At 42.1% G+C, this 16,202-nt stretch overlaps 1 protein-coding gene across 2 annotated transcripts in view; it reads right to left on the bottom strand.

Annotated features, from left to right (window-relative positions):
* The window catches only part of BCAT1 (branched chain amino acid transaminase 1), a 60,224-nt gene that overhangs the window by 18,759 nt on the left and 25,263 nt on the right, over positions 1-16,202 (bottom strand). The window contains exons 3-8 of one of the 2 annotated variants that reach the window (XM_053978086.1): positions 10,211-10,411; positions 8,987-9,043; positions 6,894-7,004; positions 5,946-6,065; positions 3,822-3,985; positions 2,298-2,440 (exon numbers count right to left, since the gene is read on the bottom strand). In XM_053978086.1, coding sequence (XP_053834061.1) covers positions 2,298-2,440; positions 3,822-3,985; positions 5,946-6,065; positions 6,894-7,004; positions 8,987-9,043; positions 10,211-10,411 — 796 coding nt within the window. The remainder of the gene's footprint in view (positions 1-2,297; positions 2,441-3,821; positions 3,986-5,945; positions 6,066-6,893; positions 7,005-8,986; positions 9,044-10,210; positions 10,412-16,202) is intronic. The other variant, XM_053978085.1, reaches the window with a different exon arrangement.

Consider the following 16,202-nt stretch of genomic DNA (forward strand, 5'->3'; position numbering starts at 1 on the left):
CGCAGATTTCATAGCTAGCAATCAGGTTGGACAGATGTTTAAATTTCAAGGTTTTCCACAAAGCCAAGCCTATATTCTAGGCAGAACAGCAGACATTGTGACAGGAAGCGAGTTTCAATGTCAAGAGTTTCCTGGGATAGTTACATGCTCTGAAGAGGCATGTGGAAGGGGCTGTAGGGTGACTAAATTTTTCACTTAGTGAACATAAATAGGATTTGATGAATTAAGTATTTATGCAATAGAGGGATCCAGTTTTGGCCATACTAAAAGCCTCAGAGCAGCAGTGGGAATACAAGAACAGTATGGAGCAAGTCATGCTGTTTTACCAAAAATTTAGCAGTTTTTTCCCCCCTACTCCCTCCTTAATGTTACAAACAAAATATTTTTTCAGGCTCCTCCTGCCATCCAGGACTACATGCCACCTCCAGACACAAAGGCTGCAGAGAAAGCCTACTCCCATTGGGAGCATGGCTGTCCCCCAGTCCAGGCTTTACTGGGATAAGCCTCTGGTTACAAACCAAGGAGAGCAGTTCATCTCCCAGCAGCGACCTCAGAGCACACAAAGATGGGCATTTTCTTTTGATGATGATCTGCAATTTCTGCCTCACTTTTTTTGATCCCTCTCAGCTGCAGCATTTGCATAACAAAACCAAACCACAGCCCGAGTGAGTGTCCTTTTTGAAGGGACAGAACACAATGACAAGCACCAAAGCCACAGACAGGTATGTGATGACACACGTTGGCAGCACGGGTGGTTCTCAGCCAAAAACCCCACAAATTAAGAGTTACTCAGCACCCTGGGAGACAGCAAAGTGCTCCATGAGGATAATGCCCACATCCTGTGAAATGACATGACAGGTTTGCCAGCAGACAGCCCTCTTGGGTGGCAGGAATTACAAGTTGTTTGCTACAGGCACCTCACAATAGCACCATTGAGCACTGCACTGGGGGCACAGTTATTGGCAGGTCTTTGGAACAGCATGGGGCTGCAGCTGCGTCATTCCTGCATATTCCTGGTTTAAGTACAACGAGAACATTGAATTCTAATTATGTCCCTGCTTCAGTGTCCTTCCCTGGGCAGAACGAGCCAAAATCTATTTTCATGTTTTTCCAGCTAAGTTCCACATAAATATCTACATTGACAAATAAACGTCTAATATTTATCACTTCATTCATAAAGCTTCACAGACTCATTCAGCACTGAGGGAGCATTATCCCTCTTCTTACAAATGTGGTAAAGATTTTGCAGAAGAACAAGCAACGGAACTGGAGATGGGAGTCAGGTAGCTGGATCCCAATCACACTACATTATCCAAGGCACACTGCTATCCCCACAAAATGTTGCCTGTTTCCTGCAGAAAGCTGACAGTTTTCAAAGGTACCCGTGGCACTAGAATGAAATCAGTCTGACCCCTGCATCTGCTGCCATGCAAAAATTCAGTAACACTTCATTTTCTTGGAGAGAAAAAAATTAATTTTATTCAAGAAGGAAGTCTTCTTTCTTCTTGGGAAAAAAAGGGAAGAAAAGTCTTTTATTCCCTTGCCTGTAATCTTCCAAAGCAGTTATCAGGTGCATTTATCACAGGCGTTGAATAATTGCATACCCAATGGGTGGTTTTGAGATGTTGGCTGTTTTTAATAGTTAGTTTTAATAGTTTACTCAGCATGTACCTTGCTCAGAGATGATTGTGGGTTGAAAGAGGTAAAAACAGGTTCAAGAATGATGATAAATCTTGAAAGCATCTTTTGAGCATTAGTGATACCTGACACTTACTGACATGTTTCTCTTGCTGCCACCACTGGATAGAACTTCAAGTTCTTCAAAGAAAACAGTTTTGGATTGGATGCTGAAATACTTCTGGATATGGTTATAGATATTTGACTGGCCAGCAAGTGATGATGGGAGCCACTCATACCCAAAGCTACAAAGTCTGAAGAGTTACACAGCTCTAAGCTGCCTTTTAGCACATCTGCATTGCTTCTGAGCCAACACCTCCTTGGAGCCCAAACATCCTGCTGACACAAAGCTGACATGTGACCTTGTGCATGGTTGAACTCTGCCCTTCTGAGCATGTGGACCAGCCCAGCAGTTTAGTCTGTCATCAGCAGGCAGCACTCACAGCTGCTCCAGAATCTCCTCTCTCACAACTAACAGTGACCCAGAATTTTCAGAACAGGCAATTCCTTTTAAGCCATCTTAATTAAAAAGATTATGATCTGCATTCTACCAATCATTTTGTGAATTACAGTCCCAATCATCTGCTCTGTTAAAGTTTTCACACTTTATGTTACCATACCTCCATCTTCATTTATCCAGTAGAGAAAAAGATTCATTGTTCCAACTTCAGTTATTTGGTGATCTTCTCCATAGAGCCACAAAACCTGCTGGCAGCCAAACTCCAGGGCTTCTTGCTGGGCATAAAGAGCAGAACCGTAATTCCTTCAGGGAAAAAAAAAAAAAAAAAAAAACCAAAGAATTATGAGTACCTGGTTGGGCATCTTCCCAATTTAAACAAGATTTTGTGCACATCTACCTCATGAGCAAGTGCTCTGCAACAGTCACTGCTTGGCCCTGGGATATTTTCACTAGAAGTACTCCACCAGTATTTTACTAGATTGTTTGTACCTACAACCCAAAAACGTTGAAGGGCTGAACAGCACCAAAAACTCACACATATCCATCCAAATTGTATCAAACATACCTCTTGTTCCATATTCTGGACATTCTAATTATTGCCACAAAAAACCCTCAGAAAGCATTCACCTTTATTTAGCAGTTGGCATCCTGGATAGAGAGCAACAATTCCCCTCCAGGTTTTGGTGTTTTTCTTGGGGTTTTTTTGGTTGTTTTTTATTAAATTCATCTACCTCATGTCAGATGGGTGATTTATGTTAGATGAAACTCTTGGAACACAAATAACACCAGAGGTGAAGGTTTGTTTTTTTTTTTCTTAATAAAAGATATTAAGAGAACTAGCATCTTCAGGAAATGCAATTGTGTCTAGATTAATTCCATATCCTTTAGGAGCAAATTTTTCTAAAATGCTGCCTACAGAGTGAACCTGACTGAATAATGCCTGCTGCTTTGAGGGGCAAAAAAACCCCTTTTTGCTTCTGATCTTCAACAGCCGTCCAGACACAAAGTCAGCAGCTCCAAAATGCTGACCACACTGAAGCCAAGTTCTCACCTCTGGGCACAAATCAAATTGGTAATGACTCCAGACTACTCTTTTTCACAGCTCATGTATGAAGGATCCACAGGAAACAATCTATTTCTAGAAGCAAGCAAAATCTCATAAACAAAGAGCAAAGGTTCTGAAGATCGGCTTGAACGAAGGAAAGTTATTTTCCTGCCCTCTGCTTACTCTGCCAGCTCAGCTGAGCAGCACTTGACAGCCACTGACTCCTGTCTAGCAAAGAAACTCCTGGCTAGGACAATCCAAGGAAGGAGGTCAGCAGCCAGAGCTGCTCCCTGCTCAGCTGGCAGCAGGCTGCTGCACTGATGATGCAGCACTAAGTGGTAACTTCAGTGTCAACTGCTGCAAGGGCAAGAGCCAAAGTATTACATGGACACCTTCCAGATGCAGTTCTTCAGCTTGACATACTGCAAAAAAATCAATTGGCTGTAATATTCAAACAAAAATACGCAACTGAGTTGCATAAATAATATTAGCAAAGTACAATTTTGAACTCTTCATTGTAGTACGTTGTTTATTTAAATACTGCATTTAATGTCTCTATTTCTGCTGGATTTGATACTTTACTAAAAACCAAATCTGCTTTGTGAACTGTGTAGAAAATACAGGATGATGTTTTCTTACCCTCCCACTTTGCAGTCTCCTGTTCCCCCTTTCCACGCTCTTACGTATTTTGGATCTGCCCATAAGGATATTGGATTAAAGCTTCCACTTGCAAAGTAAGGGCCCACAGGGCTCAGAATGACATACAGCAGGGCTTTGGTTGGCTTCTTCACTCCAAGGGAAGGCTGAAAATGAAGAAATGTAAACAAATCAAAAGTTACTGATGTCCTTCAAACAAGAGGGGCTGCACCATCAGCTTTTGAAACACTGCTCTCAGTGGAACTACAGCATAAGTACTTTTACCAGGACAGTGGAAAGTGCTGCAATGAATAAAAAATATAATTTTCCCCCATCTAAGCAACACAACAACCCTAATTTTAGATAGTCTTATCATTCACTTACAGCCATTCCATTTATCTATATGTTATTCTAGTACTCTCCAACAGTTTCAAATTCTTGAGAATTCAAAGATTAGCTTAACAAAGTGCTATACAATTATATAAATAGATTACAATATAATACAACATAATATAATACAATATAATAGAATATAATAAAATACAACATAGTAGAATATAATGCAATACAATATAATAAAATATAATATAATACATGAATATAATAATATTAATTCATCATACCAGAAGCCCACAAAGCCTTCTGGGGGAGGGAGTGGCAAGACACTCCTAGCAGTAACAACAGTGGAGAAACCATTTTCAGCTGCATTAAGTGAGAAGAACTGTCCAGCGCCACTTAGAACTGGCATTGTTAGAGTTGAGTGCTGGCTCTCTGAATGCCTGTGTGACAGCTAAAACTATTTGCCTGCTAAAAATGGCTCACACAACAGCACAGGAAATAACCAACAATGTAAGAGTTTTTTCTCCCCCTCTTCTCTGAGAGATGGCTTCTCACACTCCAAATCACCATCAATACTTGAAGGTGGAGGTAAGAAGTCTGGTGTTGGCCAGAGTTCTCCAGGTGCTGAAAGGGTTCCTTTGATTTCTGTCTACCCTACTGCTTCAGAAAGACTTCTAACAGGATTAACTGAGATCTTGATATTTTTGCTGATGTGACCATTCAAAAGATTGGGGTGATTTCTGATTGGGGTGATTCATAAAAAACTACTAGGACCTGCAACCTGGAAACAGCATGTGTTAGTGGAAAGGCCACAAGTGTTGGCTATCCTGAAACAAAGCTCAGAGCAAAAGAACTTCCGAAAATAAAAACAGGGGTAAACACCCCAATTTTAATATCAGTACCTTAAAGTCACTGAGTGGAGATTCTTTAATCTGAAAATCTGCAACTAGTTTAAAAGTATTAAATTAATGGAGTCGTAGAACCTATGTGAAATGTAAAGTGTTCACATACGGTAACTACTTAGGAATACTGCAGGAGTTTAGCTTACCTAGTTTGGAACCTACATTCTTTAGCTTCCTTGTCCTATGCTCTACCATTGTATGTTTCTCTTGCTACTGCTGAAAAGAAGAACCCTGAAGGATTTAATAAAATAAACTCTCAGTTTCTAATTCCCTTTATCAACACTATAGAATTGACTCACACATGAAACTCCGAGAGGACACATTAGTACCTATTTGATAAGGAGCCTCTTAGAAGGTCAGTTTTCAAGAATAATTGACAGAGGGACTAATCCTTAGCTCTGCTGAAAGTGTGTGTCTCTTCAGAGACATCTTAATTTGAAGGATAAAATCTTCCAAAAACTCCTCACTAAGTTCAGGCATGACTTGAAATTACGAAACGTACACAGGAAATTGTGCTCCATCATGCTCTCTCCGAATTATTAGGATTTTAATATTACCATGTCAGGTACAACTATCCCTTCAGCACAACCCCAATTAACAAATATTGCTCCATTCCCACTGTGAGTAGTGGGAGGAAACTCCGTTTATTTTCCGTGCACTGAACCAGTGTGCCCACTGAGTGGCAGTGTGGTCAACCTTAAATTCGTGCTGTGGACTCTGAAATAAAACCATAAAACCAATCTGCCCCCAAACTTCATCCTGTCACCTACTGACTGCTGAATATTTCCCTGTGTGGATGAAGAACTTTGCCTCGTACCTAAATAAACAAAACAAAACAAAAAAAAAAAAAAAAAAAAAAAAAAAAAAAAAAAAAAAAATTGCACACCTCAGTTCCAACGAGGGTAGGACGGATATAGAGGCTGGCAGAGGTTGAGTATGGGACCCACTCCTGCTCCACTTCCACAAGCTTACGGATGCACTCCAACAGCTCGTTCTGGTCAAAAGACTGGCAAGGAACAGAAAAGGAAAAAAAACGCATGGAGAAATAAAGCTGGAAGGCTTTGTGGTCTTTACAGATCCACATGCTCCAGGGAACACTTCCTCAGGATATGCAACAATGACACGCTGTAGAGGTTCACATCTTCCTTGGGTTCATTCCTTACAGCATTTAATGGTCTTAGCTACTGTGCAGTATCCGGAGTGACCTCCTTTGCTCCAAAGTATCCTCCTGAGATGGTAAAAAGGAGCCACTGACCCCTCTTGCCTCCAAAGGATGTGGAGAACTCCCTGTGCAGCCAACTCAGCCGGGCATGCATCACCTCTTCTACAGAAGAGTGCTCTGATTTACAACTCCAAGGGGCCAGCAAGTCTCCCAAAGTTCCCAAGTTCTACAGCAACTAAGCTAACAAGCCTAGGAGGAAGTTCACCGGCCAAGATACAATTGCTAAAAGCGGTGTTAAGTTACTGGCATGACCAAAACCAAAGGTACTCAAGAGGCTGAACAACTTAACTGAAGTGCAAAGAAGAAAAGGGAGAACATCAGCACCAGAGCAAATCAGACAGCTGTCTGCAGAATAGCACCCATCCCTCAGAAACACTCTGAGGCAGCAGAGAGACAACAATGAAAGCAAAACACTCACCGTTCTGATTTTAAAACGAGCTCTTAAAGGGTTTCCTTCAATGAGTAAGATCTGTTAAAGTTTTACCACACGACCAAAGACTCAAGTGTTTGATAAATGCTGCTACTGAAAAGCTGTAGAGATTTGGACTCTGACAATGAAATCCTGCTCTGAGGAGCCTGTTTCAAGGAGCAGGAGGTGCCCTGGGTACGTACTGGCAGAGTTGTTCTCCGCGCCGATCGAGCCATCCTGTCCATGTTGAGGGCCGGGCGGAAGAGACGGATTTTGCCATCCACTCCTCGGTACGCCTTCATCCCTTCAAACAGCTGCCAAGCCAGAGAAGGAGGGAGAGAGACCAAGTAGTAATTGAGACACGTCACACCGCAATGATCCGTGCAAATTTTGGAAAGAAAAGCTTCACCTTCCTGCTCGCAGCACTCAAACACAAAAACGCTAACTAGTGAATCCTGGCAATACACTCCAGTGGGATAGATTTATCTGAAGTACAGGCAGGTCATCTTTGTAATACCAACTTCAGAATTCCTCATTGTCATCTTTTTTTTTTTTTTTTTTTCATAATTTGGTTACAGCAATTAAAATTTGTATCATGTGTTTGGCTTAATGATTCCCTCACATCCTGACTAATACCTGAGTCGAAAGAGCATTTTCACTTCCATAAGGAATCTATAGAATTATATTATATATATGTTAATTATTTTTAGAGCTCTGTCCAAAACACGCTTTTGTTAGGAAGTATAGAATATGGCAATTGAGAGAATTCTTGTAAAGTTCTTGCTGTAGTTGTAGCAGGAGCTGGTCAGGTATTTCCCCCTTATACCCCTATGCTGTGGAATGGGATTTAGCCTGCATGAGAGACACAGCCTTACTCTTAAGATAAAATGCATGAAAATATTTTCTCTATATACTTTATAGGAAATTTAAACATAGTTATCCCAGACAACTGTTGCTGACAATCAGAAACCCTTATCCTATCAATGCCCTCCCAGCATCTCCTAATCACATCAAAAAACAAACCCACCAAATATCCAGTTATTTTCAGTTACAGACTGGTGATTTTGGTTATACTTATAGACAGAAAACACATATTATATAAGCTCATGTTAATATATATGTATACACAACTCTTATTTAGATTAAGTATTAATGGCTCACTTATGCTTACAGACAACAGGTCAGATTCTTAGAATTTTATCTTCCAAAGCATTTCGTTGTTCATTAAATTTCAGTCTATGTTCTATGAATTTAACTGCATCACTGCTGTCAGCCTCCTCAGGCTTCTCCTCCTCTGACTGTTCCACAAAAAGTGGCTGCATCCTATGTGGTTGGAAGTCTAGATATGCAGCTTTTTTATTGGGAAAAAATAATCCTGTATTTGTGCACAAGTAATTTTAACAGAGTATCTCAGGTTTCAAATTCTATGATACTTTTCCATAAGGATCAGAGAAACACAATATTTAGAAAACTTGTGTGCAGTTCCATGGCAGACCTAGGTCCTTCCACATGACAAATTTTAATTGGGTTGTAACTGGGTTGCAAAATCCCAACAATTTTCCTCAGGCTTTGTGCCAATTATGTAGCAGAACCAGAATTAGAATCCAGGACTTTTTGCCTTCAAAACTTGTCTTAGTCCTATGGCAATGCCAACCTTATTAAAAGCTTGGCACAATTTTGAAAAAAAAAGTTATTCTTAGAGTAGACATGGGAACCATGAGGGAAAAAAAAGAAGTCTTTAATAAAGGATAGCATAGCTGGTCACCTGGCTGATATTTTGGTATGATTTTTACAGGGCCAGTCACTAACTGGTAGCACATGACTGGAATGTTGCTTTCTTATCACAGAACACACTTCCCCCCCACCACCCTTCTCCCAAACACATTCACAGAATTTTTAATGAGAGGGAAAAGGGAGGAACGTCACTACTAAGAGTTGATCAATGGTTTGACAGAAGTAAGAATCACATCATTACTGAAACACAAAGCCTTCTCAAGATGTTAAATATTTTTCTCCAAAAAGAAACGCTTTTAATCTTCCAGAGCTCAGTAAAACCTTTCACTCATTAAAAAAGGGAGACAGTGATGTGTTCCAGAAATGTTCAGCTTTAATGAAAGCAACTGCTGTGGTTGCTTGATGGTTGGTTGCTATAGTGGTGTGAGAACAGTATTATCCGACATCTGTACATCACAGGAGCTGGATCTGGGGTTCAGCAGATCCAGATTACCACACTGCATCATGAAGGGCAAGGAGAAAGGGGAGGGAATGCCAAACTCATCACTTTCATTATACCCACTGTGTATTCATTGAGCCACAGCAATGACACCAGATTCTCCTCTGTCTGTCCTCTTGGCTAGAGGAAATGTGATGCAATAAGGGCAAAAGAATAAAAAAAAAAAAAAAAGAAAAAAAATAAGAGCATATTCATATTAGCAATGATTTCAGACCAGGCCAGAGGCCGAGCATTAAAGCAATATGCTACTAAGAGTGAAATACAGATATGGGACTCCAGCGTGGTTTCTTACTTCCTGGGCAGATCAAGAGCTGCAGCCTCAGCCACAGGGGCCTCTGTAATTTACACAGGACCTCTGGAGGCTTGGTGACTAGATGAGGAAAGAATCAGTCAAAATAAAAATGGTGAAGGCAAGAGCTCAGGGACAACCAGCAGGGAAAGCTTCCCTTGTACCAGTGGTTAAAATAAAAAAAAAAAAAAAAAAAAAAAAAGGAAAAAAGGAAAAATACAAGAAATAATAAAAGCAGCACAAGCAACTCCACACAGTTCAGTGGAGACACTCCCACCTACCAAGAAGTGGGAGAAGTGGGCTTCCATTTCAGGTTCTGTGCCCTGCTGGGGTCCCCACACAGGTGTGAGTACAGCCCAAGCTGCTCTGCAGGCACCAAAGGCAGCTGTAGGCAGCAATCAGCTAAGCACGGAAACTTTAACCACGCTGGTTTCCGACTTAACATTCTATGTCCCAAGGTTCCTCACTCTCTGTTCTCTCCTTAAACACACTTGTATACACTGAGTGCATCAGATCTAGCTCTGAGCTCGAGGGACTGGTTCAGAGTTTCAAACAAGCACCTGCCTAGTCTGTCCTGCAATGCAAGCTACCAACCTTAAAACCAGCTTCAAGTAACTTTTACAAAGTGCGTGTTCAGCCCCCAAATTAAAGCTACTCTGAGAAGCTCATGGTCTTACACACATCAGAGACAGTAACTGGACAGTAACCCATTGTCAGTGAACAAGAATGGTTTTTAAAATAAGTTTATCATCACTCAAGAAAGAGCTCACCTTCCCTAGGCTAGGACTTTAAGTGGCATCCCCAGGCCACAGCTGCTTCTGTGTTACACATAACCCCGTTGTAAATAATGCAATTATTCTGGAAGAACACCAGTTAACAAAACAAAATGTAACTCAATACTAATGAACTGAAGGCAGTAATACTCCTTGTACTACAAAGCTGTGGCTTCCAGAGCAAATAAAACAAAATGGTGGTTTCCAAATCAATTTACTACTCACTTCAATAGCATAATGCAGGGCCGAGGAGGCTGGATGTAATGAGAGGTTCTCTAGTGGCTTAATATAGGGTTTCTCCCATCCTGAAGCCAAAGACCATTCAATTGTCAGCATATTATCAGTGAACACAGTTCCAAACACCAAACCAGTGGGGTCTGGTTTTTCCTTGAACGTTGTAGCTGGGGTGATAATCAAGTCGGAAGCCTGAAGGAACACGGAGACAAAAATGAAGTGTATCAAAATAATGAAGTCAGACTGATTTAAAATTATTCTGCATCAGTGAACAAGGATAAGCCTTAATATTTTCTCTGTAGGGATATTTAATGACATGGTGGTTAAAGGCAACTAACCTCTAAGTAGCTGGCAAAATATTCATAAAGTGCACACAAACATATGCACAGTGCTGTTATACAAGAAGTAGCATATTTTGAAATTCTGTTTAAGAATTAAGTTAAAGAAGCAGTACAAGGTACAAAACCAGAAAATTAGCACATGAAATCTCTTGGACACTTAGGTTAACACCCCTGTATAAGTTCCAGAAACACCCAGTTGCTCTATCTCAGAATATCAGCTGATCATCAGAAATTAATCACCATCACAACTAAGTAGATGTCACACTTATTTTCCTTTAATACATAAATCCAATGTGAGAGATCAGAGCCAGCAGTCAGCAAGTTACTTATGCCACAATAACTTGCTCATTCAAATACTTATTATCCTAGAAAGATCCCATTAGCAAAGAAGGCTAAATGCTTCCCTGCACCAGGGACTGTAGAGACTCTCTTATAGGCCACGATTAGCTGCAGACATGTGCCACAGGGTTTTGTACTGGTTTTGGCTGGGATAGAGTTAATTTTCTTCATGATAGCTCCTGTGGTGTGAATCATCCTAAAGAACAGCAGGGAAATAAGGAATGCAGATCTCTGGCACATCACTCCCCTTTTATTCACAGGTAGGGGCTGAACAACCAGAGAGGGCTACAAAGCAGGCAGAGCTTTCTCTTCCTATGCTTCCTTCTGAGCATTTAAACTGTGCTGCTCAGAGGCAAGGGAGAGTTCAAAGAATCATATTCAAAGCTCCATTTTCCTTCCTAACATAACTCAGAAAGCACTGTCCTTATTGCAGGCCCTCAGGTGAAATCCTGCTCTTCTGCATTGGGTGCATATGGAATAGACTGGAACAGAGGTAGTCCAGAATACTGATCAAATTATTTCCAAAATTATTATTTGATCTAAAAAGGTATTTCTGCAAGAGATCTCAGTGTCTTGGACTTCTCACACCCTGCATGCATTTTGCAAAGTGAGACAAAATCAGTCCCAAGCTTTTGAAAAAGCGTACCCCATCTCTGTTAGGAAAATAACCTAATTTTCAAGATGTCTTTTTGTTGTCAAGATGTCTTTAATGTTTCTTATTGATTAGTTGTTTTGGTTTAGGTTTGGTTGTGTTTTATTTTTTTGCTTAATGGCTTAGATGTGAAATTAACTTAGAGCAGGACCACATGAATAGCTAAAAGCTTGTTTCAACTATCTCCAATTATAAGGCTTGTCTAGATATTACAGTGCATTAGTCTGGTTGAATTAATACATAATCTGATGAAACAACAATTACTCTTCTTAACTCTTCCCTTTGTTCTTCTGACAGTGAATGCTCCAACGGGATAAGCACCACTTAATGATGTCCTGAAACTAATTTTACCTGGCAACCTCTAAGCACTCTTATCAAGCTTTAGGAAAAAAAGGTATCATAGAGGACGTGGATCAGAATAAAAACCACATTATCATATGAAGCCTCTTCTTAAAACTCCCATCAGTGTGCTGATTTCTGCTTTTATGACTCCCTTTGCTGCCTCCCCAGTAATGGTAGCACAACTACTTGAAGGGCATCACTTCAAAACAGTTTGTTAAGTTTGCTGGGGTTAGCAAATGGCTTTTATTGAAAGATGGGAAAGAGTTTTAACTTTTTCTCATAAATCCACAAGCAGTGTAGAGGGAGCAGCAAGCTGAACAAGTGAAGAAACACACCCGCTGCATTTCAGTTTGAGTCCCTTGAAGGCAGAAAGCCAGCACAGGTAGGAAACACTGATGCTTATCCAGAAAAGAAGCAGACAATTCCCAGACCACAGAGCTTCCTGGAACTGCACAATCTGACCAGGGATCCCATTTGCTCTTTCTCACCTCCCTCAGAATTTGGGCAAACCAGCTTTCCTTCAGACACTGTGCCAACACCTGAGTCAACAGTGCCAGGTACAGCACTTGACCCATAACAATTCCTTCAAACAACAGTAGGAACAGCCTGGCTAAGCCCTTAGAGACAGGCTAAACTGCACAGACCAGTAGGGCAACAATCGTTCAACAGGCAAAAAGGCAATTTTTTCTCACTCTTACAATCCTGTTAAGCTCTTTGGAGATCCACTTTTTTGCCCATTACTTTCTTAATATCCTTTCTTAGGACTCTATTCCTTTACCCATGATGTCTTATTCTCCGTTTTTTTACCAAGCAGTGCAAATTAGCAGCGTGCCACAACGCCCAAATCTTTCAGAATCTAAATGCTTTTTATGTCAAGACAACATCAAAAGCTGCAATTCATTTGGCTTTTTTTCTGCCATGGAGGATAACACATTGGGAGGAGGTTTTGGAGGATCATCCCTGGAGTACTCTCTCCCACAGTGTGGGCTCAGCCTCTTCTGGGTCCCTGAGAAGTAGGACACCCTACACAACATTTCACCTGGCTCACAAACCCTTTGGGTTTCACTTGTTCAAACAGCAGGGAAATCAACCAGGAGGGAAATCAAACACTCAGAAGAACCCACAAAAGGCCAGGTAACAAATGCCAGGGTCTTATTAAGTATCAATGCCTATTATGTTAATATCACTCTTTAAAAGATTATCACAGTGCTACCCTGCTATCACCTATGACCTTTACAAACAGCAATTTACTTTCTTCCTTTGCCAACATTCCCCAAGCCCCAAAAGCAGCATGTTAAGGATGCATTAGGGATTGGCATTAGCACCCATATCTCCACTGTTTGTACTGCCAACACAAAGGGGAATTTTCAGCTAGGCTTGTGTTTTGTTTGCTTTGTTTATCCAACATGCTCTCAAGCATCTCCTGATGCTGTTGCCTAATAAAACCATTAAACTGGCAGGAAAACTGGTAAATGCTGAACAAAAAGGATAAGGGAGATTTAAAAAAAGAAGTGGATGTGGCACATGGTCTGAGTGCAGCTATTTGGCACCTGCTCTCTAAAGAAAAATGACACAGTCCCAAGCCTGCAAAGTCTCCATGTCACAGCAGAAAGGGATGTAGATGTCCCTCCAACATCCCAGCCCAGGACACTTGTAAGGAACAGAAAATATCAGAGTGCCCTGCCTGTGGTAGGCAAAGGGAAACCAGCTGCATACTGTTGCATACTGTTGATTTTGGAAACAGTTGATACTGGAAACAGTTGCATACTGTTGATTTTCAGGGCTTATCTGGCAACATTAAACCTAAAAAGGGTAGCTGGGCCAAAGAGACCCCTTTTGGGAACCCCCTCAGCTGAAAAGTACCTGTCAATTCCAATGCAGTTTCTTCCAGGGCAAAGCTTTACCCAGCCCAAGTAAAGAAGACTTATTGTGACCTCATGAAGCTAAAATTCATCATTTGATCAAAGCAGATCATCTCAGTTATGAGCTGGGTCAAATTAAAGGTGACATGCTGGTCCATGTCAATTCTAATCAAGGCTGTGACAAGCCATCCTGGTGCTTGGCCGAGATGTCACCTTAATGCTTGTTCCACCCCGCCTTTGCAATAGCTTTAAGTGGATTTGGAGCTGACAGCAGCCCCTGGCCAGAGCTGTTCCTCTCCTTGCTGCATTCCCACCTTTCTTACCCTAGACAGCCGTCTCCGGTGCAGATGGCAAGTGCAGATTTTGTCCTACGCTTTCTAGCGAGTCTTGTCAATGCCTTCCCAAATGATCCTTGCCTGCAGTTGTTTGCACCGCACTGAAAATCCTAGACCATAAGCTGCACCAGGTCTAACTCATTTGACACTCCCAAACTTTTCTAAGCACTGTGCTAGGCCACTTAATTGAGTAAAAACAAACCTGGCTGCCCCAGCTGTAAAATAACCCACAGGTCACCTAAAAACAGTGGCAAGTTTCAGCAGAGATCCCAAAAACATTAACATGCACCCAAGTGAGACTGACTGTAATCTCCTCTGATGAAATAAATAACCTCCCTGACCTCCAGTCTAGGTGATTAATTCAAGACCACAAGCAACTGCAATAATTTTTTATCTTATGCTGAATTTGTAAGTATATCCTAGGAAAGATCAAGGCCTTCTCATGCAATAACAAACACAGAAGCACAGGCAAAATCAAGTAACTTGTTTTGCCCTTGCACTTGTGAACAGCAGCGGAACAAATCCTGAGAAGGAGACAGATGACAAAAAGCATAAGGAATTACTATGATGGGGAAAGGTAACAAAGCATAGCTGAGGAGAACTGGAGAGAATGAGTTTGGGTCTTTACAGAATGGTTCTGATCAGGCTCCAGGGATGAGAATTTCCTGCCCTTCAGTCCTTATGGCTGTGGCACCCTCACCTTTTCCAGCACTCAGCTTTCCAGCCACTCTTCCCCACACTTGGGGCACTGCCTGGGGTCGTTGTGAGCTGTGGGTCAGAGCCTGACAGGGCAGGGGTGGGAACCCAGCTTGTGCAGCTGTTCATGTCCCTGGTATCAGGGATGCTCATGGGACATTGAATGGATCTTGGTTTTCAACATGCTCAGGAGGTGACAGGACCAAACCTCATGGGCTAAGACAGTTTAATATCTGGGTGATATGGTTTAGGGGTTGCAGTGATAGTGTTGGATTGACAGATGGATTTGATGATCTTCAAGTCTCTTCCAACCTTGATGATTCCATGAATAAAGGAAAACAAAACAAAACCAAACAAGTGATGCAAAATACCACAATGGCTCACTACCAGCCACCTGATGCCTGAGCAGTGCAGGAGGAGCAGGAGCTTGCAGCTGTGCTGCTGAGCAGACATTAGGAGTGGGCTATCCCCAGCAGGGCCAGCTGTCCTGGCTGTGTCCCCTTCCCAGCATCCTGCATCCCCCAGCCTGCTCACTGGTGCTAGGGTGAGGAGCAGAAAAGGCCTTGGCACTGTGCACTCACAGCCCAGCTGTGGCTAAAACACCATTCTGGTCACAAATTCAATACAGGGCACCACACAAAGTTAACTTGATTGCTGGGGTTGAGAGAAATGAAGGTTTTGCTCTAAGGCTGTGGGAGGAATCCCCTTAGTTATGGTGAGCAAACACTCACCCCCCACTGCCCCCTGGGAGTTCATTTGTTAATGACTACTAGAAAGTTCTTTGTTCCTCCTGTTGTTACTGGTTTATATTTGCCACATTGATTTTAATATTCCTAACCCCAGTTCCCGATTGGTACCCTGTCCTCAGACTACACCCCTAACCCATCCTATATACATATATATATATCTCACTGATCCTACCCTGACTCTTGCCCTTTTAGTGTGCCCCATATTCACTGTCTCTGCTGTTTGTTGCCTTCGCTATTAAAACTATATTTTATTTTTAGGTCACTAAATCATGCCCATCTCTTTATTTACCTGCCACATGGACTTTCTCTGAATAGTCCTGAGGTGACACCCGGCCATACCATCCAGGTCCGGGTTGCCACATTGATCCCTTCCCAAACCAACCCACATGCTCTGTGTGCTGGTGCCCTCAGGAGACACCAGGCACAAGCACAGCACCAGCCTAGGGATACCCCAGCAGGCCTGGTCACATTCTGTCCCATAACCTGCCCTCAGCTTCACGGGAAGCTGGAACAGGGCAGACACAAGAGCACAGCCTGCCTGGACCTGCCTGATGCTGGGGCAGCTGGGGATCAGCTCTCACCCTCCCTCCCTGGCAGCCCCCACCATGGGAGTCACCAAGCAGCCAGGCAGTTTGAGGAGATGCAGATCTGCTGCCATGCTGCCATG

This window comes from Vidua macroura, chromosome 5 (genome assembly GCF_024509145.1).
Source record: "Vidua macroura isolate BioBank_ID:100142 chromosome 5, ASM2450914v1, whole genome shotgun sequence".
Classification (NCBI taxonomy): Eukaryota; Metazoa; Chordata; class Aves; order Passeriformes; family Viduidae; genus Vidua; species Vidua macroura.